The sequence below is a fragment of the Crocodylus siamensis genome, chromosome 3 (genome assembly GCF_052110815.1).
Source record: "Crocodylus siamensis isolate JL-2025a chromosome 3, ASM5211081v1, whole genome shotgun sequence".
NCBI lineage: Eukaryota > Metazoa > Chordata > Crocodylia > Crocodylidae > Crocodylus > Crocodylus siamensis.
Genome location: NC_143397.1, coordinates 89,242,399 through 89,269,063, shown reverse-complemented (window position 1 = coordinate 89,269,063; position 26,665 = coordinate 89,242,399). Strand labels below are relative to the sequence as shown.

Sequence of the window (26,665 nt, the reverse complement as noted above, 5' to 3'; positions counted from 1 at the left end):
AGGATGATTAGTGGCATGGAGGGGCTTCCACACGAGGAAAGACTAAAGAAGCTAGGCCTATTCAGTTTAGAGAAGAGATGCGTTAAGGGGAACGTGATAAGGGTTTATAAAATAGTACATGGCAAAGAGAAAGTAAATAGGGATTTATGATTTATTAGTTTCTCACCATACAAGAATTAGGGGTCACAAAATGAAAGTAGTTGGTAGTAAATTTAAAACTAACAAAAGGAAATTCTTTTGTCATACAGCAGGTAATTAAAGCATGGAACACTGCCACATGGTGTGGAAGGTGACAATTTAACCAGATTCAAATTTGTCCAGGATTGGACAAATTCTTAGAGGAAAGGGGCATCAGTTAAGGGTTTGAGAGTTTGGGGTACAGCCTCTGAAGCAGAACTTCTTAGAACTTAAATGCTGAAAGCTGCAAAGTGAGAGGAACAGTAGAAAAAAAACGTGGTCATAACCTGTTCACTCTCCCTTTCAGCATTCACTGTCTGCCACTGTGTGATATGGTATATTGAGCAAGATAGACCTGTGTGATATGGTATACTAGGCAACTCTGACCCAGTAAATGACAGTTCTAATCTTAAAATTAGTCTGATCAGACTGAGAAACACCTTGGATGGATGGAGCACAGCTAAGGCCTCGGGAAACAAGCCTGTCCCACTAACCTAAAGCTAAAAAATAAGAGAAAAGGGTAGGAAAAGCTTTCACAAATTAAACCCTGTGGCTTACTTTAATGGAGTCCTCAAATAAGTATTTAATAAGACAATTATAGAACATTAATTTAACGCCAGTTGATTTAACACAGTCATCATGATTTAACAACTTCAGTATGTAGTGACTGATTATTAAAACCACATTGTTGATGTTCAAAAGTGCTGCAGTTGGAGATGAGAGTTTTATTCTATTTGTCATTCACTCAGAGTTTGCCCAAATGATTCTATTCTAAATATTAATATTAGAAGCTGGGTAAATACCACAAAAATGTTCTGCAAGTATTCACTTGAATTTTATAATGGCCAGACTTGCCACCCCCTTTGTGCTTGCTATTTGTGAACAAGGAAAGGACGGAGTCCAGCTCGCTTCTGTGATGCAATTTTAAGATTGCCTCCTTGAGCATTTTTATATCTCTTTTTATTTATTATTTGCATTACAAAAGCTCTCAGCAAAACAAAACAAAAGAACAAAAAGAAAAGCAGAAGTCATTCCCTACCCCAAAAGGCTTCTGATCCTGTGAAAGAAAAAAAGGCAAAGAAAGGGAGAGTGGCCCAGTGTTACCTTTGAGGTTGGTGGCAGAGCTGGGACCAAAACCCAGACCTCCCAGCTTCTAATACTGTGCAATTTCAAGTACCATTTACTCACAAAAAGCAGCAACGGGCTGCTTAACTCAGCAGGTAAGCAGAGTCCCAAAGCCCCTAAACAGCATCCTGGCATAAAGTCAACTGAATGAGCCAGATCAGGATACAACAGTACAACTGAAAGCTAGGAAAAATGCAGGCACATACACTTACTTTGTGTGAATGCTAGAACAGAAAACTAAATTTAAACTCTCAACCCTGCCAATAAATCTTACAGTAGTATAATTTTTCTAGGAATGATGCCTTAACATGGCTTTGTGTGACCCAAAAAGGAAAAGGCTTAAACATTTCTAATATTCACTAAGCTTGCACATCTTCTACCTCCTCCTAAACTGCAATCTCTCCATAAGAGAATCGGGGCCCTAATGGCTTCTCAAGCTCTCTTGCTGATTATGAAGGTTATCTCCATGCAAAGAGAAAATATAAATAGTTATTGTTTGGCTGTCAATTGTTCTCAGAGGCTCCAGTCAAGATCAGTGTACTAAGTCACTTTACATACTGATAAGAAGAGACAGTTACTGCCCGAAAGACCTTGGCAAAGGAAACTAATTGCAATTTGGGGTGGAGAGGAGAAACATTTTGGAAAGGTGGCTTTGTGTTCCTCTGAACTTGAGGCTGCCCTACAGCAATTCAGTGCCAGAGGCCAAGTTAAGCCAAGCTGAAAACATATTCACTGGGCCAGTATGAATATTAATATGAATAGAATTTTTGTAATTGAATAAAAATGGAACATGGATATCATCTTCTTAACTTTGGCCCACATGGCTGCAGCCAGTTCAACTGAAAGAAATTCTGTTATGTTTCTATGGAACTTCAGAATTGACTTTTGTGTTGTAGACCTGACATAGTCTTTGCTTTCTTAAAAATCTATCAAACCTTCTTGGAAAAAAACAATGCCATATGCCAACCATAACATAGAAATAAAAGGTCATTAGGAAAAGCAAATTTGCAGGCACTGAGAAATACAGCCTGCCAAAGCCTGTAAAAGAAAAATCAAAAGAAAAAAGAAAACAAAAGAAAACAAAAAATGAACACACAAAATAAAATGAAAAAACAAAAAACCCCCAGAAAATGGAAAACTAAAGGAAAGGAAAGGATCATGGAAAACTTTCCTACCAAGCAGCCAGAAAGTTCTCTTATTACTCAGAGATTCGTGCTAAGTCTTACACAAAGGAATAATTATCTAAAAAGTATTTGAATGAGCAATGCATTTTACCTTACTATCAGCTGAAAGTTTTTAGCCGTCCATTTGGTTCCTCCAGAGCAACTGAACTTACAATTCACCACTCGTTACAGACCCAGCACTGGTATTTAGACTATAACCTCAGTATTGATGTGGCTCATCCTTTTTAGCACTCCATCATCTCAAGGCTCTGCTTTAATTAGAGCGGCTCCGAGAGTCATTCTTATTAAAGTGCCCAGAGCATCTTTTGTATCAGCATTCATGAACTTCAGAATGGCAGAGGGGGCATTTTATCTAAAGCTCACTGAATGAGCTTTAGATAAAGCACCCCCACTGGCCTCTTTTAAGCCCAAGGACTCTGATACACAAGACATGGGAGGCTGTTGGACCACAGAAACTGTCACACTCCAACACACTGGAATTACAGAGTCAGAGCAGCCTCCCAGTTCGTGTATAGGCACCCATTAACTCTAGCATGGAAATAGTTTTCGCTGAAGCATTGGATGCACTTGCAAGATACTCAAGAAAGCACTGATTTTGTTTTATGAATCTGAAAGAGGTGTATATTTACTTCTTATGATTACAAGACTAATGAAACAACATATTTTGATTATTTTGCTGTTTGTTGTGTTTTTATATAAAAGACGATATAGCAAATGAATACACATTCCAATATATATTTTTTTGCTCCACTCTTACAAAGAATAATATAGCTCTAGGCCCTTAGCTTATTCCTAATGCTTCTAGTTTCTTCTTAACTTGATAAAATATGCATTGTGTTATATGTGATGATGCACCACATCACCTGCACCTTCTTTTCAAAATCTTAGATCCACCCAAGGAAGTACACAATGCTCTACAGCAACAAACAGAATAGCTACCTTACACATGAGAACTTTGGGAACATTTAAGGAAAAGACCAAGTGCTGACAACAGGCCTCAGTCACAGGCCAATATCAACCAGCTTGGACACAATCCACTCCAAGGGTAATCCCAAATGTGTTCTATGCCATTCTATATAGCACAGCTGAAGCAGTTAGAGCACCAGCATCTAGTAAAGGGTAGCTTTCATAATGTTGACAAGGCTAATAGCACTGTCTTTCAAAAGAAAGCCTCCCTTTCCTCTGTGTCAACTCTAGCACTGAATACAGTAACAGAATAGTCTTGGCAGCTTGAGGATTTGGATTGCAAGCTTTGGAATTTAACTTTTGTTCAGAAGTGGTATCTTGATTGGCTTCCTAATGAAGAAAAAAAAATAGAAACTGTAATTGGTCCCAAATATTAAGTGGTCATGACCTTATTTGAAGGGGCCAAAGAGAAAATGTAATTTTTAAGGGCAGATCAGAGGAAAATGGGTAGAAAAGCAGCCAGAATCTTTAATCTGTGTGTGTATCTAGAAGGGCTGCAATTGAGGCCCATGGGAAATACCAATTCCTTGTCTTTTTATTCTTGAAGATTCACAGACTTCAAAATATATTTTAAACTGTCCCCTAGTTAAATACATAACATTTTAAGATAATGAGCTTTAGCAGCTTAAAGTAATTTAATCTGCAGGAAGCATGTAACATTTTATAAAGTAAATAAAGGCCAAAAAACACTTACTGGAGACATTGATAAAGAGAGTGCTTTAAACAGGCTGTTTCTAGAGAAACATAGCCTACATTCACAACTGCACATGGATATGGGGCAATCATGACTATAAGTATGGGAGAATATATGAGACTTAGGTTCAAAGCAATACATGTTTTTCAAGTATGCTGAGGTATGTCAGTAAGGATAGCAGTTTACCATCCCATCTGAAATTTAATGCAACATTTTATATTACTGACAGTGCGATGACAGTATGATTTGAGACATCAGCCAAACAATTCTCTTATATGCTGAAACGAATGAACTGGCTCAGAGGGAAGAATGGAATCTCCTGAATTAGAATCATACGTAGAATTGTTTGAAACCACAAAGTTGCACTCATCTGCAGGGAATCAGGACTCTTCTATAGCAGTGTCACGGAGGCACTGGGGTGCTCCGTTCCTGAGAAGGAGATAAGGTGAGCTGTCAGTCACCAGGGCAGCTCAGGTGCTGATTGTCAGAGCTGCCAATCAACAGGCCAGTGCAGCTGCGGGTTGCTAGGGCAACCAGCCGGTCAGGTGGCCAGAAGGGGGGCAGGGCCGGGCCTTTATAAATAGCCCAGGCCGGAGCCTGACTAGCAGTTCCCTTCTGGCAGCCGCAGCCGGTCTGCGGCTGAACTGAGCGGCCTGAATTGGTAGTGGCAGCACTGTGGTGCTGACTGGCTGCGATGATGCCGGGGATGAGAGCACCTTTATGAGAGGCATGGTTGGAGGCCCTGGTTGGGGGGTCAGTGTTTATGTTATGAGCAGGAGGCTCTGTGTTTTATGTTGAAGCCAGGTGGCTGGCGTTTTGGTTATAGTTACACCGGAGGACCAGGTGAGGCTGTCGGGGAGTGAGGAGGCCTCAGGGGGCTCCCCAACAGCCTGGGGGTTCCCAGTGCCCAGTAGGGCACTACAGTTTGCGCCGGAGAAGCACGGTGTTTGTGCCAGAGAGAGGCGTGGTGTTTGACCAGTGGGGCAAAGGACCCAGAGAAGGGTCAAGGGTGTCAGGCACGGCTGCGGCCACCTAAGCCCCAAGCGAGAGGAGCGCAGTATAGACCCAGGAGGAGGGCAACCGCCGCGGGGTGTGCGGCGTGGGCCCTAGAAAGGGCAAGGCCCCAGAGGGGGGCAGAGAGCGTGTGCAGAGAGCACGGCGCAGGCCCAGAGGCAGGGCAACAGCTGCGGAGAGCATGGCGTGGGCCCTAGAAAGGGCAAGGCTCCAGAGGGGGCATGGAGCGTGTGCAGAGAGCGTGGCGCAGGCCCAGAGGCAGGGCAACAGCTGCGGAGAGCATGGCGTGGGCCCTAGAAAGGGCAAGGCTCCAGAGGGGGCATGGAGCGTGTGCAGAGAGCGCAGGCGTGGGCCCAGAAGGGGGGGCAACGGCCGCGGATAGGGCAGCAGAGACCCGAGAGGCGCCAGAGGCGCGGTAGAGGCCCTGAGAAGGGCGCAAAAGCCCAGAGGTGGGCAATTTAGGCCCCAGAGTGGGGTGGCGGCGGTGGGGAGCCAGGCCCAAGGGGCGGTGGCGGCGGGGCCAGGCATACCCCTTAAGGGAGGGGTGCAGAGAGGTACCCCATTTTGGAGTAGGGGCAGGACCATACGTACCGTTCACCAGGGAGATAAAAGCAGCCTCCCATTTAAAACTCATTTAAGATCAAAGTTGTGGTGGGCGAGAATCTGAGGGTGCTGAATACAGCCTGGAGTGACGGTAGGGGGTGCTAGGGAGTTCACGGCCGCTCCTAGGCCCCACCCCCTCACAAGCAGTCATGGCCAAACTGTATAGCTCAGGGTATAGCTCTTGAGGGTAGCTGTTAAGAAGAAAATGTGTATTTGGTCATGAGACAAAACCGTGTTCCTTGAACCACACCACAAAATAAAACTGCAATACTTGAAATAGCCCTGGTGTCAAAAGGAAACCAAAGAAAAAGCCACTTACCAGCTCCCTCTTTCTGCTTCCTCTGCAACTTCAGAAACGGTCCTAGCCCTGGTACAATCTTTGTAATCCTTTTTACCAGGGTGGTTCAGGGGAAAGAGTTCTTAATTTCTTCCTAGACTCTATAAATAGAAGATCATCTGGCTCTGCTTTGAAGTAGAAGAGTTTGAAGCCAAACGCATGATTTTTTTTTTTTGAGCTTGACACCATTTTCAAGTATTTTAAGATGGCACTATGGCTAGACCATATAGGGGTTTGGTTCTCAAAGGCCAATACAGTGGAGTCGCATCATACGTGCATTTAACTTATGCAAATTTAACTATATGTGCTTTGCAAAAAAAAAAAAGAGAGAGAAAAGTAAGAATTTAAATAGTGCAGGCAATTCCACCCGCTATTCCGCAGGCAATGCCTCAGGTGAACTGGGGGGGGGGGGCATGGAAGGGGATTAAACTCCCCTTTCTTCCACCAGCACATGGACCCCTGCCAGGGTCTGCCTGGTCTTTTGCCCTGCTGGCCCCTATTGCAGCAGGGGCCTGGCCAGAGCCAGCCCAAGCATCATCCAATGGGAAGGGAGGACTCTCTCTAGCACCCCTGCCCTCCCTCCCCATCCCCAGCTTCTAGCCTGAGCCACTGCAGGCATGTGGCTGCATTTCCAGAATCAAAAGGAAATGTCTATTCACTTGCAAATCAGTTCAGTTTATGCAGGTTAGACTAGCCTGCAAAGACTGAATCAATTCAGGCTTGGACTTTTTGAATGTTTGCGCTTAGCCAAGAAGTTTTCTTTTGTCTTTACTTTCCACTGGTGTAAACCAGAATTAAATCCACTGTCATTGATGTTATATCAGAAGCAGGTTTATCTGAAGAAAGCTTTGACCCTTAATAATCTTGGTTTTTAAATTGTTTCTTGATAAGATGATTAATCTTAGTAACGTTGCCTTGAATCTTACTATTGACATTAAACAACATGCCACAACATGCATAGTAAAGAAATTGGGAAAAATATTAAAGAACTATATACCTGAAAAAAATTTTAAACTGGAAACCTCATAAATTGTATTTGGTTACCAGTAAATCCTCAAAATGCATGTGCACTATTATTTTTAATTCTTCTCTGGCTTTTCAAATTATTTTCCAATATTTTAAGGAAAACCTAATTATTTAAGGATTAAGAGAATCTTTGTTCTACTACATTTTTAGGATAATTTCTTCAGTATAGTTTGGGTTTAACTTCAGATGGAAAACGTTAATTTTAAAAACTTCCTCTAAAGCTGTGGAGCCTGTTTTAAGGTCTCAAGTTTCTGAGGTTAGTGCTAATGGTGCTACACAAGACTTATATTTTTGGTTTTTGTATTGGAATGGAAGCTTTGGGTTCAAAAGCCACATTGCCAATAAACCAAAATTTACTACCCAGGAGGATGGGCAATGCACACAGGAAAAAAAAAAGAACTTGTAACAAGTTCAGCTACTGAGGTAAGTTAAGGTATAGTGCAACTAAAAAGGGGGATTAACTAGTGCTGTACACTTCACTGGGTGCTGTACAGAGCCGAGTAAAGTATTTGGGGTAATTCATCTTCTAGTCTCCTCAAAAATTACGATGAGGTGGCTTTAATGTAGTGGGTAGCAAAGAGTGACTGCACTTCTCCCGTGCAGTTGCTGTATACTTTACATAGATCGAAACTGCACTTGACCACTCAGCCCTGCAGCAAAGGGTGCATGATAGTAACTCAGCTACATTACCCATCATAATCCATGCATCCCTTTTCATAGATTTATAGATGTTAGGGTTGGGAGGGACCTCAATAGATCATCAAGTCTGACCCCTTGCATAGGCAGGAAAGTGCTGGGTTCAGATGATCCCAGCCAGATGCCCATCCAACCTCCTCTTGAAGACCCCTAGCATAGGGGAGAGCCCTACCTCTCTTGGGAGCCCATTCCAGACCTTGGCGACTAACTGTGAAGAAGTCCCTCCTAATGTCCAGTCTAGATCTGCTCTCTGCTAGCTTATGGCCATTATTTCTTGTGACCCTCCAGGGGAGCCTTGGTGAGTAGAGCCTCACCAATTCCCTTCTGTGCCCCCATGATGAATTTATAGGCAGCCACAAAGTCGCCTCTCAACCTTCTCTTGAGGAGGCAGAAGAGATCCAGGTGCCTTCGTCTCCCCTTGTAGGGCTTGGCCTGCAAGCCCTTAACCATATGAGTGGCCCTCCTCTGGACCCTCTCTAGGTTTTCCACATCCCTCTTGAAGTGTGGCACCCAAGACTGCACACAGTATTCCAACTGCGGTCTGACCAGTGCCCGAAAGAGAGGAAGTATCACCTCCTTGGTTCTGTTTGTCATGCATCTGCTGATGCATGATAAAGTGCAGTTAGCTTTTCTGACTACTTTGTCACACTGACAACTCATGTTCATATTGGAGTCCACTAGGACTCCAAGATCCCTTTCTGCTTCCATGCTACCGAGCAGGTCATTTCCTAGGCTGTAGGTGTGCTGGACATTTTTCCTCCCTAGGTGCAGCACTTTGCATTTCTCCTTGTTAAATTGCATTCTATTGTTTTCTGCCCATTTGTCCAAACTGTTCAGGTCTGCCTGCAGTTGTTCCCTGCCCTATGGTGTGTCCACTTCTCCCCACAGTTTTGTATCATCCGCAAACTTGGACAGAGTACACTTCACTCCCTCATCCAAGTCATACAGTTGCATCACACTAGTAAACAATAAGCATGTCTATTATCTGACAGTCATGCTTAGTGCAAAGGACTCTCTCAAAGAGCTGAACTTCTTTGTTAGTAAATTTTACCTCATCAGTTCCAGGGATTCTTATTTGACTAGCTACTGACATGTGTCTTCTGACTGTTCTTGGCTGATTAATATATATGGTTTATTACTTTTAACATTAGAACTACAGGTATTTCACAGTCCTTCACAGAGACCAAGAACAATTGACTGCAGTACAGCACAAAACAGCACAATTATTGACAACTGGATCAGTTCTTTCCCTACAATGCTAGTTTACTTGCTGAATTCACAGAGCAAGGAAGTTATACATTTAAATACACGGTGTTGCTAGATTAGTTAGGTGACAATAAATATGTATTACTTTGCAATCTGAAATATAAAGATATAACCTAAACCTTTGGGATAAGTGTTGTGCCCATATTTTAAAATTCTATGGTTGAACACTGGCCTGTACAACCTTGATTCAGCCCCCCTTTGCATATGCAACAAACTGTAGCAAAACCCCCAGTTTTTCCTTTTTTTTAAATGCATTCCCTACCCTTCCCCAACCATTTCTGACTTTGTCTCTCCCTCTTTATTCCCTATAGATAAGTATAAGTAAGCTAAGATGTAAGATAAGCTTTAACTTTTTATTTTAGGTAGTAAGTTTTATTTCTCCCCCCTCTGCAAATAAGTGCCCTGCTATTTTGATACAGATATCAACTGTTTTATAAGTGATGATTATTATATTTATATTGATTTTTGTACTGCTTTTATATTATGTGATTACTCTTTTAGGCCTATATATGTAAGTTAGCATAAGTCATGTCAAGCCTCCATCTTATCCCCAAGCCCGGTTGTGTAACCCATGACTCATACTCCTATGTAACTTGGTTCCTGAATGAATGGGGATGAATGAGGGTGCTTGAGAGACAATGGCAGTAGGTCTAAAAATAGCTCCCTCTGAATGACCAAACCATCCACACCAATACCTAGACCAACTACCCGGCCCATGGAACCATCCACAGCATTCAAGAAACAAAAGATGAGGCAACCCACCATTATGCCAAGGCTGCACATGCTCAGTAAGAACACCTGGAGCCCTCTGGAACAGGACTGACATTGCCTGGACAGGCCCTCCCCATAGGAGATCAGAGGTAGTCTGCCCCATAGAAGGGGTAGTGAAGACTGACTCCTTGGAATGCCTTCTCCATCTGGACCAGCACCATCCCACACCACCTATCCACCCAGAGGCTCTGCCGGCAACCCCACTCTGGACAACACCTGCTGGACAAGTACTCCTTCTCAGCCTAGATAGGTAGCTATAACCCCCTACCCCCTCTTGAACCAAGGACTTGGACTCTGCTTCTCTTCCCTACCTGGACTCCAGCCCTTCCACTGAGTCTCTTTTTCCTGCTGCCATTGTGAGCGTGTGTGTGGGAATCAATAACTTCATGGGGCTATGTAGTTTTTAATAAACCTGTAATTTTGAAACCCCAAGTTGAGTTTTTTGTCTGTTTCCTGGCTATTTCCTCCTTGCCACCACTTACCTGCCCCCCCCCCCACAGTCTCTAAACTGCCAGCCTGTTTCCAGCCCCTAGCTCCCAGGTTTCTCTCTCTCTCTCTCTCCCTCTTTCCTGGCTGCCTCCTCCTTGCCATCACTTATCTGCCCCCTCCCCCACCAGTATCTCAGCTGTCTGCCTCAGTTTCCAGCCCCAATCTACCTTAAGTAACCCCAAGCCTCGGTTCCTGAGCCAGCTTCTCTCTAGTCCACTGGTTCTAATCCCAGTTCTGGCAACTTTCACTCCCTACACTTTGTGTCTGTGTGTCTCACCTTAACCTTCCCCCAAGTATCCCAGGTACCCCAAGCACACACATACATACTGTACCATCCAAATTAGGTGTGTGTGTCTTCTGTCTGACACCGCAATATTGAGCTCCTGAGAGTTGGCTTGACCCCACAGGGTAACAAAACCAAAAGGAAAAACAAACAAACAGATATACAAATGAATCTCATAAACAATGTTTCATCTATCTGGGTACCAAATCAGTCAGGTGTCTCATAAAAAAAACAAACAAACAAACAAACAAAAAAACTTATTCAAAGACAGCATCATTAATGAACATGCGCCAGAGCTATACAACATTAATTACAGCTTTCCTTACCTTGAGAGTGCTTGATTTTGCGACCTTAATAATGTACTCTTAACATATGCCTTTTTTTTTTTTTCTTCATACATATAGGAAAAGAGCAACACATTAAGAAATATGCTCGTGGTATAGGAATAACAAATGCTACCCTAGGGAGAAACTTCTGAGTAATTTATACAATGCCTTGCCTTGTCAACAGCATCCTAACACACTTGTAATTGGGCACAAGACCAATACATTTCAAGGCAACAAGTACCCAAGCCAGCAATACAGACATAACCATAATAAGAATCCTGCTTGCTAGTCTGTGCTGCATGGCATCACTAGTTCTAATATACAGTGATTCCAGGACCACATCATTAATCACAGTGTGGAAACAGTAGTATCTTTACAAAGAAACTTTATTGCATTGGCAGTAAAGCAGTTGTTTGATACTTCTCTGAACCCCCCCATAAAATTACACATACCAATAGAACAAAGTGTTGATTTTGCCCCATCTGTGAATTCTTTTAGTAGGATTGTAAAATGCCAAGAACAGCCTGTCTAAAAGCAGATGGATGAACACAAACACAGCAGTTGGTTAATGCTTTTATTCCCTTTGTTAACTGGGTTCTTTGCCCTCAGCAAAAAGATTTATCAGAAGAAGTCAACCCCCCATCCTTCCCACTGTCTTAGCTCTACCACGTTCTCACAGAAGATAGATGGATAGTCTTCCTTCATGCTCTAAGAAAGATAACTGGAGACACTAATCTTAGGCTACTAGAACAACAGACTGAAGCAGCAGCAAGCATGGCCACTCCAATGAATGCTTTTAAATCACACTGAATCCTTTTCTTAAGATTTTTTTATAATTCCACAGAAATTTTTTGTGGACAACAATTCCTAAAACACATCAGTAATCTAGGAATACATCAGCTGCTGATAAAACTACAATTCAGTTTTAATGAAAACGTATTAGAAATCATAGCAAAAGCAGCCTTGAAAGGATTAAGCTTGTAAATTTACTGTTATGTTAAAATCAACTAGTTTGTTTTTTCTCACAAGAAGACAAGATTAAAATGTGCAACTCGCTTGTTTCAACTTGTAAATTCTTTTCTTTAACTTAAAGCATCCAAGAATGAGCAGCTAAGTATTCAACATTTGAAATACCTCACACTTACAAATCCAAGTTTTACATAGATCTACATAAGAGAAGGTAAGTATACAGTTATTTTGGATAAAAATAACATTTCTTTTCTAAATCCATTTCTCTCTCACTTCTCTTTTAGTGCCATTTAACCTATTGACTACTTGCAAAGCATCATTTATTTTGCAAAACTACTTCAAAAGGAACCCCAATATTGAAATAATTGTCAAGAAATCTTTCGGATTCACCCTCTACAAGCTGCATATTTCCACATCAAAGGATTTGCGGGGGTTTTGGGGTGGGGTGAGGGAGATTGAGATGCACAAAACCTTAATTTTTCAGTGCAAACTGCTTTTTCATGAACAAATCAAAATAAGGCAGGAACCTAAATAACCAAAATGTTATAGGAAGACTATAACTACCATAACTTTTGAGGTCAAGTTCTACCCTTTTGAAAATCTGTCCTTAAATTTTCACTACATATAGCATAGTGCTTACTGCACTAGCTAGGATAAATAAAACTGAGTGACAGTTTCCTTGCACAATTTCATAACAACATTTCTGGACAGAGAACTGACCAAACAAATTATAAAACAGAAGCGTCCTACCGGGTCTTCTGTTTTGTGGTTATTCAGCAAATCAGACAAGAAATAATCGTGAAGGCTCTCTCTCCGAATCAATGTAAATTCACGCAGAAAAACAGCTCCTTGGTTTTGGTCTCCACAAACCTAGAAAGATAAGACAGTAATGCTAAGTACAGACAGCTAAAAAGCCCAAGGATGAATCATTTCAATCTTCACAGGTTAGTTTGTTCAATAATAAAGCAAGTAAACAGACATGCACTTTTGATTCTGCAAATGCAGCCACATGACTGCAGTGGATTAGGCCAGAAGCTGGGGGGTGCTACAGCATGCCTCCCTGCTCAGCTGAAGCAGACAGCTAGCTCACCCACCCTGAAAGGTAGGGGTTTGCAGGGGAGGTGCAGAGCATCCTGGGATGGTGGGGTACTGTAAGTTAACTTGAATCTGGAGGGGATCTGGGACAGAAGTTTAATAAACTGATTTAACCTAAATCAGTTAAGTCTGATACTATAACCATTCAGGTTTATCTTAAACCAGTTTTGGTCAATCTTAAAGCAGTTTACATGCACTGAACTGCTATTGTTACAGATTTGGACTGGTTTCTGATCACTTATACCAGTTTATGTGTAATTTCTGTCTTTAGCCTATGAGAAGCAATTTGTCAACACTGCTGTTGGCATCATATCCAAGGGAATGAAGCAACCTGATGAACTAGCATGTCTGTTAATGGCTTTTGGTTTCTCAGATTATTAGATTAATTACAATTCCAACCACTGTTCCTATTACTGTAAGTGGAGGCCTAACTTTAAAAAAAATGGACTTACAGTTTGCTCAGATGCCCAATAATAAAAAAACCTCCGCTTTTGTAATGGGCTGGCAATTTGCTTCTGAAAAAGATATAGTGCACTATTAAAATCACCTTGTGGGAAGTGTTACAATTCCTACAAAACATTATGAAATTTTGATATCTGGCCTATGTATCTACAAGATCCAGTGGGACCCTTTTAAAGCTGTGATGGAAAATTTGAGAGCTGGGAAGGATGCATATATAGTGCTGGTGGTTACCAAGACTGAGATTGCATCTTAATTGAATTTAATGTATGTGGTACCTTGGTAGGTATGGAAACAAACAATGCACATGTATTGCAGATAATTTGAAATTTAGTTTTGAGCTAATTATGAATTAGGACTTTTCAAGCCTAGTCAAAGCTGTAAGCTGTTTGGGGTACAGATTCTTCTAAGTATCTACAAAGCACCAATCACAATGCCTTGGATTCTATTATTAGAAACCATCAATGTATTATACCCTTTTCTGTAGTTATCCATAACAACAAAAAATAAGATTTTTTAAAAATTGCAAGCATGTATTAAATGTTAAGGAACACTATATCACATGTTCCATCTCCCCTTCCACCTCCCCACTTTCTCATATACAAAAGAGAGGCCTTCCAACTGAAACCAGTCAGAAGACCAAGGGAAATGCTTGAGGAAGTTATTAAACAAATGAAAATAGGGAATCTATTATCAATTAAAATTTAACAACTTTGTCAATCTCCTACTCTTTTGCAAACAGTTTTAAACACAGCTCTAGATGGGTTTTATATAAACAGGCTCAAGCCCTTGCACAAATAAAAGCATATAATAGATCTCAGACCTCTAATACAGTGGCTACTATCCAACAATCATTATTAAGGAACTGTTATCTGAGAGAGTGCAGCAGAGGAAGATAAAGCGATATCTCACATCAGTGTATGGTAACTGCTGCTTTTTTAAATGGTGACTTCTATGCACATATATATGGAGTACAAGGTCCTGTAATAGCACATGCTAGTGAGTTTTTGCAGAGCAAAACCCCTATGAATGGAGAAGCATTAGATAATGGAGCCTTTTTACTACACCTGTCCATTATCAATGCTGCATATAAGAAAAACCTTCCTCATAAGTGTTATCTAGCCTGATTATAAAAGGCTAAGAGTATTGTCTGGGAACACCATGGACTTCAAATGCACTGATTCCAGTAGAAAAATGAAGGATAAATGCCCACAGCTAAACTGCTCTGTAAGATAGGGGGAGGCTTTGTTCCCTGCCTGGTAAGCAGTAAGAACAGAGCTATTTGAAAGTTAGTATAACTCCTGTGCTTTGACTATTGTACTGTGTTTGGAAGATGAGGTAATAAGTAAAGGAACTGAGTGGGAAATGTCTCCATATGAAAAGGGTTATTGGAAAAACCTGGGTGTCTGCACAGAATAGCTTGATTTGTATGCTTAAAGTGCTTAAAGAAAACAAAGTCACTTTGGCTTTGCCTCTGTCAGAGAACACAGGGTATCCAAGTCTTCCAAATACTTTAAATGCTTCTGTTGTAAAATGGAAATATTCATGCAAATTCCATTTATTGTATTAAAAAACCACAATTTTACTAGTGCTGGGTTTTAAAATTTGTATCTAGTGTCTCATACTGGTTAACATTCACTGGCACACCCATTTATATTACTGATGTACTATTGTAGAGGTTGCCAACCGGGAAGGTGGGGGGTATGCGTACCTGCCAGGGGAACTTAAAAATTTAGACTGGCCACAGGAATGCAGTGTGGAGAAACAGAGAAGCAGCCCTGGTATGTGCAGCCTGCAGGGAGGCACCACTGCCCTTGTCCCCTCTCAGCTCTGCTGCTGGGAGCAGGTACAGAGACACACTCCCCCTCTATTCTTGATCTGCACTCCTCAGCCCCTTACCTCTTCCCCACCCTGCCCTTTCCCCCCCACATACACTTACCTGCTGGGGTGAGTGTGTGTGTGTGTCTATCCCCTGCCCGCCCAGCCACAGCAGACACATGGCATTGCATGGTTCTTGGGGCAGTGGAGTGCAGAGTCCAGCCTGCAGCAGCACCTGCCTCCACCTTGCATACAGATCTGGGGGACATGTACCCTCTGGACCTCCACCAGGGTACAGGTATTCCCCCATCCCTGTACCTCCTGGATGAACTGGTTTCATGGTTCCATCCTGTACTCTGCCCTAGCTGTGCAGCACCTGCCCCAGCCCCAGCCCCCACTCCTTCCCTCACCATGGAGGCTTTGATCCTTAAAATCAAGAAGAATATATGAAGGGGTACATGAGCTCAAGCTTTGAGGCAGAAGGGGTACATTTGTTAAAAACAGGTTGAAAACCCCTGTACTATTGTATCATGGCAATGATGGCTCCAGCAGAGATAGCATATTTTCAAAAATTAAAACAACATTTTTTCCCTAGCACACATTTTTCATAGCAAAAGAGTATGGATTAGAAAACATTCTGTCATTAAAAAATGCCTCCAAAGTAGCCTATCACATACTGGAAACTTCATCTCATGGGTAGCAGCTGCAATTCAGTTATAAAACATAAATTACTTTAGCTATGGAAAGTAGGATCACCTAATTAAAATTACCTGTGGATCAATTCATATTTCAGGTCCAATTTGAAGAACCAAGATATAAAAGTTTGGTAGAAGTTACTTCCTATGGGGATTCTTCATTTTTGTATATCCATATTCAGATTCTGAAGAAATTCAGTTCTATTTTTTAAAGCAATTACTTTATAGTCTTCATAGTTGCAAGTGTAACTTTATAAATATGAACAAAACATAATATAATCTTATATTTACAAATCTAGAGGCAACTGAAATAAAGGCCTTTTAAAATATGAAATTTCTTGCCTTCTGCGATTTAGTACAAGTTATGCTTGTCACTCAAATGGGTTTGGGGCAGACAGTACACAGCCTGCAAGTGGGAGCAGGCCCAATCAGGTGGTTACATGTTTGGTAGGAGGCTGCCCAATTGGTGGAGAGGGCTGGGAGCCTGGGTATAAGGCTAGGCCCCAGAGCAGAGTGAGCAGTTGCTGCAGATGGCTAAAAGCACAACATCATCCAGCTGGCTGCTCCCAGAACATTTTGGAGGTACAGGATAGGAACTATGGGGATGATGGAGGTTCCTGGCCCTAGGGCATGAACTAAAGCTATGCCCTGCTGGGGAAGATGGTGTGGTGGGGCTGCTTGTAGCATTTCCGGGAAGCTGTCCTGCCACACCTGTGCCACCCTAGTGAAGTGTGAGTGTGGGGTGCCAGAAAACATCAGCCCCTGCTGCCTTGTGGATGACCCTGTGGAGGGAAAGGCTAAGGGAGCATATCCTAACAGAAAAGCATAGGCCAAGGCCTACTGTGTGGAGCCTAAGGTGGGGTCCAGGCCATGAGAAGAGGGCCTGAGATGGGGCCCAGATCAACTAAGTGGCACTTGAGGCTCACAAAGGAGCCAGGTGTTGAGGCTCCAGGACCATGGGATTGACAGCCCCACAAGGAGTGGTGTGTTGAGGCTCCAAGGCGGGGGGGGCAGGGTGTGGGATGAGGTCCCAGTCTTGGGGACCAAGAGGGTCCAGAGCATAGCAGGAAGACTGAGAGAAAGTGAAGGGCTAGGAGCCCAGAATTGGTGTGAATCGAGGCCCCAGTGTGTGTGGTATGATTGAGAGCTCCAGTGTGGGGGCACAAGGATTTCTAGGCTGGTTGAGGCCAGCCTAGGTCAGGTGAGGCCAAGTGATGGCCCAGCTATGGGGCCAGGGTGTAATGATGTATACGTGTCACGGGGTCACGTAGGTGCCCTGTGACTGGGATTGAAATTTACAGAGCTGCCAATCACCAGGGCAGCTCAGGTGGGCCAGGTGGCCAGAAGGGGGCAGGGCCGGGCCGGGCCTTTATAACAGGCCAGAGCCTGACCAACAGTTCCCCTCTGGCAGCTGCAGGAGCTGGAGCTCTGTGGCAGAGCTGAGTGGCCTGAGTTGGTGGTTGCAGCCTTATCTTGTAGACCGGCCGCAATGATGCCAGGGAGGAGTGAACCCTGAAGGGAGGTATGGTGGAAGCCCTGCTGGGGGTTGGGAGTTTGCATTACGAGTGGGGAGGCTTTTTGTTGGTTTTGTTATAGCCGTTTGGCTTTATGGTTTAGTCATCCTTAGACCAGAGGACCGGGTGAGGCTGTAGGGGTGCGAGGAGGCCTCACGGGGGCTCCCCAGTGGCTTGGGGGTTCCCGGTGCCCAGTGGGGCACAGCGGTTTGCGCCGGAGAGGTGCAAGAGGCAAGGTATAGGCCCCAGAGTGGGGCAAGGGACGCGAGAGGCACGGCATAGGTCCCAGAGTGGGGCAAGAGTCTCAAGAGAGGGTGAGGAGCGGTGGAAGAACCACAAGACAGGCCCAGTGGGGTGAGGCCTGGGCAAGGCAAGCCCAGAGGCGCCGGTATCAGGGTGCAGGTTGTCTAATCGGCCCAGGGGTGCTGGTAAAGGGGTGACAGGGGCGCAGATATCGGGGTGCCAGTGGCGTGGTAGGCCCAGGTAGATGGAGAGGGGTGCCAGGGAGTAATAAGCCCCAGGGGCGCCAGGTGGGTGACAAGCCCAGGGGTGCCAGAGAGGGGCACCAGGACAGGACGAGCCCAAGGGGTGCCGGAGAGGGTGCTGAAGGGCAAGGGACCCAAATAACGTCCAGAGAACAGCTGCGAGGCTTGGGGCGTGCTGAAGGGGAGGTAGGAGGCACACATTGCCCTTAAGGCAGGGGTGCGCTGAGGCACACCATACGGAGTTGGGGTAGTAACGCTCAAACCGTTCACCAGGGGATAAAGGCAGCCTCCCATCTGAACTAATTGTCATCAAAGACGTGGCAGGCGAGAACCAGAGGGTGCTGAATTACCTTGAGTGACGGTAGGGGGCGCTAGGGAGTACACGACCACCCCTAGGCCCCATGCCCTCGCAATATGGATGCCAGCTGCAAGGCATGGGACACAATATAAAGGAAGGTTCAGAGCCATGTATAGGCCTTTGGCATCAGGGCAATTAAATGGGCAGCCTCCTACCTGGAAACAACATAATGATACATCAAAACATTGCAGGCTTGCCTTGCACAAGTGGGTGGGCCAGCATCTAGACTGGCCCCAGGGTGGCCCACTTGTTACAGCTTCACTAATCGGATGTCAAGTCTAAAGCCTACAGTCCTGGGACTGTAGCAGCAGTGATCTGAGCATATGGAGCCCGGCTGCCCAGGCTCTGGTTTCATAACATGCATGCTGGTGCTACATGCATCACACTGCTTTTTTTTTGCTTTATCTTCCACTGTTTTTAGATTCTGGGATTTCCTAGTATCTAACTTTGCCACCATGCTGCAAATATGCAGCAGAGCAAACTAATTCATGTGCACTGTGCATTTTGCTGTGCCTCAAAAGCCTCTGAGGCACTGCAAAGTGCACATTCCTGCTTGTAGGGATGTGGCCTAAGAGTATATAGTTAAAATGGTTATTCTCCCCTTGATCCATATGGAAACTTCCCTTTGATACAGAGTTCTTCTCTGAACAGTAAGTAATCTTAATTTATAAAGCACATGAACTCCAAGCACAAATGGAATTTAGATGCCTCACAAAACTTGAAACTTCTGCTCCACCTCTTTAAAGACAGAACCAGGACATGAATTTAGGATGCAAATTAAAGAAGACATTTTCTTTCTACTTCCCAGTTCCCCTAAATTCTCAGGTGTACATGCAACAATCTCATTTTCTTGTGACTACTATTTCTAGGTAAAAAATACCTCAAGGTGAAGAGCCTGCCGTCCCTTGGTGACTAACGTGACACATTCAGAAAGAAGTGCACAAAATAAACCAGTTGAACCTTCTGAACCTCTGAGAATCTTTCATGACTGAAAGCAAGCAACTAGCACAAGCTTGACCTCTGACTGATATAAATCAGGGACCTGCAGGTCCCCATAGCTTTTCAAGGCCCTGCATACAACTTTTAAAGTCAGTTTTGATTAGCCTGTTTAAAGGATAAAACTCAGCACAGTTGTTTCTGGTGGTGAGCCAGGCACCCAGCTGCCACCTCTTGATTTTTCTCATTTATAGCGCTAATTGATTTTGTTGATGAGACTTTTCAGCTCCTGAAGGCTGCTAAAACATTGCTTCAAAGCATGTTGAAGTATTGCATGTTAGAGTTTTTATTTATTTTTTAAAAGACCATTTTGTTAGTGGGAAGGTAAATTGTGTCCAGATCCAAGGAAGGCTTCTTTGGTTCAATTACGTCCTCCTCCTGATCAGCATAAACTGCGAGCAACTGTTACACTCAGTGGTATAAATCCATTGGGAAATGTGTGCTGGCAATTTAGCAGGAGAAAATACAGAATAGGCATGGGGGGTGGGGAAAAAGGGAGAACAATGCATCCAATTTGATGTCAGCCTTTACTCGCACTGAAATAGCTCCTCACTCCACAAGTAGCACAATCTCTTCCACTGTGACTGACTATACAGTCAAACAGTGTTTATTCCTAACTAAATGTGGTACACTTTACCTCTGTTGGAGCCAACGGGATTATATACAGAGTAAAATGTTGTTCACAATGATTTAGTGGTATCAAAATCCTGCCTTGTAGCTGTGTTTTTATTTTGTATGGGGTATTCAAAGTAAGACTTATTAAATACATTCCAAAATATTTATGATCTCGCAACATTTCTATACTTACCTCTGAAACCTTTAAGCTGACAATTGTTCATTCTGACTTTTGGCACTTAATTCAGAAGGCTCAAGCTATTCAAAGTCTATTTAACTCAAATTGGAACCATCACTACTTGAGAATTTGGGGCACAAAATATATACTGCTTCTGTTATAAAAAGCTTTCCTGGAAGTCGTTTTTCAACACTTCAGACCCCTTAGGCACTGGATCTTTTAGAGGCTGAGTGTATCTCAATAGCAGAAACAAATTATTTTAATTTACTGTTAGCTCAAAGTCCTCTTCCCCATGTCCTCTGAGACATAAACAAAATTAAAACTAGAAACAGATGCCAAACTATTATGGCTTTAATACAAGAAGAGGCAACAATAATATTATAATGAAGGACAAAGAGTCTATTAACTATTTTAATGTTTGTATAACATCTGCCCCCTCCTCTATTGATATAACTATATAACCCCCTCCCCCACTTCCTTGTAGGAGATGAGTTAACACATACATTTTAACCCTAAATTACTCTCAGTACATACAAATTGCATAGTGGTTAAAGTGTCTGCTTTATCTTTACAAAATGAAAAATTGCTACATTCCTCTTTCTAGATGAGCATTAAGTGTTCCACTGCATCCCTTGACTTGGCACAATGGAGTCATTTAAGAGGGAAAGGCATTCTGAAGCAGCCCCAGGTGTTGGCAACCAGCAGCTATTTGGACAAGTGTTTGGTTAATGCTACTATTGCTTCAAGCATTTTACAAAGTCTCATAAAAGAGTGCTGAAATATGGGTAAGATGAAAATTATTGTTGATACATTTAATCTTAGACACTTTTATACTCACATTCTGATCTGACCTGTTCTTTTCCAAAACTAATTTAGAAGTAGATACAAACCCACTGTAGCATTCTGTTTGGGAGTGTTTCAAATCTGCATCCAAGTCTATGTCCATATAACCATAATAAGTCAAACCAAACCTACTGTGCCCAAATGATTCTTACACATGAAAGACTGTGGTCTCCCCAGTTTTGTCCAGTCCCATCACTTTCTCTTTAGCAGTGCTAATGTCTCTCCAAGGTATGCAAATAATTGACTGATTACCAAAATACAAGCAAACATTTAACTTTGGATTAATCCAAAATAAAACATGTTTAGTTCTTTTTGCCAAAAACTAAAAAACAACTCCCCCCCAAAACAAACAAACAAAACAAAACAACCCACAACCATGTTTAAGGGAAAACAAAAATATTTAATTCAATAGAGAGTGCTTTGTTTTAAGGTACCAGTAAGGCGGGGGGGAGAAGCAAAGAAAAAGATGATATTGAACCTGGGTCTTCCATATCCTAAGTTAGTGCCTTAATCATAGAACTACTGGATCAGGATATTAGACACCTTTTTCCCATCCAAAAATCACTCATAAAACTTTATCTGAATTTTCAGTAGTTTTAGGATGATCAAGAGGACAATTTTCAATGAATAAGCTATGTACAAAAGAATACATATCACTCACCTTTAGCCAGAACCAAATGATGCAGCTGCAGAACCTCTACTACAAGGTGCAGGAGAAGAGAATTATGGATGTGGCGGCAATAAACTTAGCCCAACTGCCACAGAAACAGAAAGCTTTTATAGGATAATTAAGTACTGAACTGATTGATTGATTTGAATTCTTTTTCAAAGGTACATAAAGTTATAAATAAAGGTACATGGTGAAATTTCTAAGTCAGGACAGATTTCTGAAAGCAATACTCCCCTTCTATGAAATCTATGAAATTATTTGATGTATTTCATAGACATTAGGGCTGGAAGGGACCTCGGGAGATCATTGAGTCCAGCCCCCTGCCCAAAGGGCAGGAAGTCAGCTGGGGTCATAGGATCCCAGCAAGATAAGCATCCAATTTACTCTTGAAGGTGTTCAATGTAGGTGCTTGAACCACCTCCGCTGGCAGACTGTTCCAGACCTTGGGGGCTCGGACAGTAAAGAAATTCTTCCTTATGTCCAGCCTGAAACAGTCTTGCAGGACTTTGTGACCGTTCGACCTCATCATCCCTTGGGGCGCTCTGGTGAACAGATGTTCCCCCAGATCCTGGTGGTCACCCCTGGTAAACTTATAGGTGGCCATCAGATCACCCCTGAGCCTGCGCTTTTCCAGGCTAAAGAGTCCCATGGCTCTCAGCCTGTCATCGTAAGATCTGTTTTCCTGACCTCTGATCATGCGCGTGGCTCTCCTCTGCACTCTCTCAAGCTTCTCCACATCCTTTTTGAATTGTGGAGCCCAAAACTGGACGCAGTACTCCAGCTGCGGCCTCACCAAGGCCGAGTACAAGGGGAGAACGACATCCCGGGATTTGCTCGAGAAGCATCTATGGATGCACGCCAGCATTTTGGTCGCTTTACTAGCCGCAGCATCACATTGCAGGCTCATGTTCATCTTGTGGTCAATGATGACCCCCAAGTCTTTTTCTCCTGTAGTGCTAACCAACGTAGCACTGCCAAGCCTATAAGGGTGCTGCAGGTTTTTCCTCCCAAGGTGGAGAACCTTGCATTTATCGGTGTTAAACACCATGAGGTTCTCATCTGCCCATTTGCTGAGCTTGTCCAGGTCAGCCTGGATCGCCCGCCTATCTTCTGGCATGGATGCTTTGCCCCAAAGTTTGGTGTCATTGGTGAACTTGGCCAGTCCACTCCTGACTCCAATGTCCACATCGTTAATGAAGATGTTGAACAGTATGGGTCCCAGGACAGAGCCTGGAGGGACCCCACTGGTCACAGGGCACCATGATGAATGACTGCCATTAATCACAACCCTCTGGGTCCGACCACAAAGCCAATTTCCCAGCCAGCAGATCGTGGTGGAGCCAAAGCCACAACTGGGCAGTTTGGCCAAGAGGTGATCATGGGATACCAGATCAAAAGCTTTTTTGAAGTCAAGACATATGACATCAATCTCTTCTCCCTTGTCCACGTGATAGGTCACCTGGTCATAGAAGGAAATGAGATTGGTCAAACAAGACCTACCCGCAACAAACCCATGCTGGCTGTCCCTTAGAATGTTAGCCTGGGCCAGTCCCTCAAGGATGGCCTCCTTAATAAATTTTTCTAAGATCTTCCCCAGGATAGAAGTCAGGCTAATGGGCCTGTAGTTAGCCGGATCCACTCTCCTCCCTTTCTTGAAGATCGGCACCACATTGGCCTTCTTCCAGTCTTCTGGCACTACACCAGAGCGCCAGGAGTTTTCAAAGATCCATGCCAGGGGCTGGGCTATGACGCTCGCCAGCTCCTTGAGTACCCTGGGGTGCAGATTGTCAGGGCCAGCTGACTTGAAGGTATCCAGCTTCTCAAGGTGTTCCTTCACGAGGTCAGCATTGATGGAGGGTAGGGGATCCCCGTCACCCGGATCTCCCTGTCCCATAGCAGGCATGGGCATCCCGTGTGACTGATGAAAGACTGACGCAAAGTACCTATTTAATAGGTTGGCTTTTTCCTGGGCGTCAGTTGTCAGTTGCCCCATCTGGTTTAGCAGGGGTCCAACATTGCCCTTGCTTTTCCTCCAGCTCCCCACATATCTGAAAAAGGACTTTTTGTTGTCCTTGATGCCTGAAGCTAGTTGGAGTTCAGTTGCAGCCTTGGCTTTCCTGGTTTGGTCCCTACAGGACCGGACCAGCGCGGAGTAATCCTCTTTGGAGGTGAATCCCGTCCTCCATCGTTTGTAGGCTTTCCTTTTTAGCCACAGTAGGTCCGCTAGGTCTCTGGAGAGCCAGGGGGGCTGCTGTGCCTTCTTGCTGCCTTTCCTCCGTGTTGGAATACATTTAGCTTGTGCACTGAGGATCGCTTCCTTGAGAAGCAACCACTCTTCTTGAACTCCCATCTCCCTGGGGTCATGGTCCCTTAGGGCCTGACCGACCAGCCTCTTGAGCTTGTCAAAGTTGGCTTTTCTGAAGTCAAGGACTTCTGTGTTGCTGACTGACTTGCCAGCTTTATGGCGGATGGTGAAGGTGATCAGCTCGTGGTCGCTGTCACCCAACTTCCCATCAATCACTAGGTCGCCTATTAGGTCGTAAGGATCAGTCAGAAAAACCTTTGTTCTTTGGCATTTTATACAGATAAACCAAGTATCTTTTGGCAGCAGAATCACTTAATTTAGTGTTTTGTAAATTCACCACTTTTCTTGTTATAAGCAGATTTTAATAGAAAAGGCTAAATGTGACAGAGTAACAATTTTTCAAACTATTTTATTTCCCATACCCTAATGTACTGGAAGGTCACCTTTAATATTAGGATTGACAACCTGATACTGCCATTTTAACTGAAAGAATTACTTGCCATAACTTTTTTTCATTAAACTTGACAGCGCAAGGTAACAGAGAACATTATTGGGCTGCTTCTGCTATCACCTTAAACAGTGGGGCTAGGGACAGAAGTTACACATAAACCAGATTAAGTGATCAGAAACTGGCTTAAATCTGTAACAGAATAGAAGCTCAGTGCACATAAACAAGTTTCAAAATGGCTGAAACTGGTTTAAGAAAACTTGGTTGAATGTAGTATCAGGCTTAACTGATTTGGGTCAAACTGGTTTATGAAACTCCTGTCCCAGACCCCTTCCTGGTTCAAATTAAATCACAGTCCCCCAGCATCCCCGCATGCTTTCCAGCAGGCAGGACTAGCCCTGCCCCTCTGCTGCTTAGCTGGAGCAGTGAGGGTTGGCTGACAAGGGGGAGGGGCTGGATGACAAACCTGGCTGCGGATGCAGCCCAATCTACAGGAAGAGGGGAGCAATGAGCAACCTTGCAGAGTCATGCTGCTGTAAGTCTGGGCTGCAAATCCCAGAGACCTTGAGGGCAACAGAAAGAGGAAGTGAACACAGCCAGAGAATGATGCTCTAGTACCCCCTATCTTCTGGCCTGAACCACTGTAGGCATATGGCTGCATTTTCTGAATCAAAGGTAAATGCCTATTCACTTCTGTTTCAATTTAAATTGTGCAGTTTAGATTAACCTGCAGAGACTGAATTGATTCAGCCTTGAGCTTTTTGACTATCTGTATCTAGCCTGGAACTCCACTGACTAATCCCCCTTTACACTCCACCACATAGTAGGGGGCTGACTTCTGAGCTGAACACTGACCTGAACAGCATCAGGGCCTTGATGCATGTCCAAGTGATTTATCTAAAAGTGGATTCAACTGCATCCAATTTAGTTGCACCCACTGTCTAGAGGGATGGCATACATGATTGATTGGATGAATGTGTATTACCATAGGTACCTCATAGTGTTACTGGATGGTGCTTACACTTATGATGTTTTCTACAGAGTAGATTAATGTACTTTGAATTTTGGGTGGTGCTATTTTAGACAGAAAATATACATATTGAATTTTAATTTAGGTCGAATTACTTGGCTTTAAGTACTCCAAAAGCATAAATATTTACCCTTAAATAAATGAATATTAAAAGCCTAAATATTTAAGATTTAAATAGTTAGCTTTAATAGCTTATCTTTAATTTAGCTGTGATCAATAATATACATGTATATATGTATACAAAGTAAATTGACACTTTCCTCTCTGTAAAGAATAAAATTTATTTGCTTGCTATTCTAAGCCTGATTTCCCCAGTGGGGGAGGGAAGAGGGCAGGAAGATGGCCATTCCACTAGTGTTTATGCTCAAGGAGCTACTTAACTTCACAATGGTAGCAATTACCAAGTTGATTGCTAATTGCTCCTATGTGCTAATCTTCCAGTTTCTATCCATTTGCTTGTGAAACTTAAAGGCTTGTGTGGGCAGTATTATTTTGGCAATAGCAGCCTGTATTTCTAGTTATTATAAGGTTTAAATTATTGCGGGTTAGCATAAGGGTAAATTCAATGGGGCATAAGAGAATCTTTCTTGGCAAAGAACTAGCAGTTTCAGTACACGTCACACTCTAGTTTAAGCCTGACCTTCAAGCATACCAACCCCCACCCCAGGGTTAACTGCTTGGAGGAGGAGGGGGAAACCTAGAAGAGTGCATTCCTTTGCATTCCCTTCATGCAAAGGATGATCATGGCCAGTTTCTTGCACTGTCACCCATATATCTGCACAGGGGCATTGCAAGGATCCTCCCTTACAGATGGTATCCCCAGCCCTCCCACAAATCTGGAGTGAGTTCATGAGCCTAAATTCACCGAGTTTCACTGCATGAAACCATAGCTGTAAATCAGCTCTCATAGCTGTAAATCAGCAGCAATTCTATGGCCACCAGTAGATGCAGGACTGGTGCCATCAGGACTACACTGCTGTGGGGAGCCCTTACCAACAACAGGGGTGAATTCAGCAGCTTTTAGGTACTAGGAGATGGGACAAGAGGCATAAACATTGGAACATTCTCCCATATAACAATCTGAATGCTTTCCAGGTGCTGCAATCCATCAGACATCTATTCTGGCTGTCAGCAGCACAAATGCTGGGAAACTGCCCCTCTGTGGGACCATCGTGCAATCCCAGGGCCCTACAGACAAGATGAGCAGGCAGATGTAGCTGTGCCTGAGGG

General features: G+C 43.5%; 1 protein-coding gene across 3 annotated transcripts in view; it reads right to left on the bottom strand.

Annotated features, from left to right (window-relative positions):
* ADAMTSL1 (ADAMTS like 1) overlaps positions 1 to 26,665 on the bottom strand; it is an 872,699-nt gene that overhangs the window by 634,992 nt on the left and 211,042 nt on the right. For all 3 annotated transcript variants that reach the window (XM_090038771.1, XM_090038775.1, XM_090038773.1), the window contains exon 2: positions 12,677 to 12,796. In XM_090038771.1, the coding sequence (XP_089894897.1) occupies positions 12,677 to 12,796 (120 nt within the window). The remainder of the gene's footprint in view (positions 1 to 12,676; positions 12,797 to 26,665) is intronic.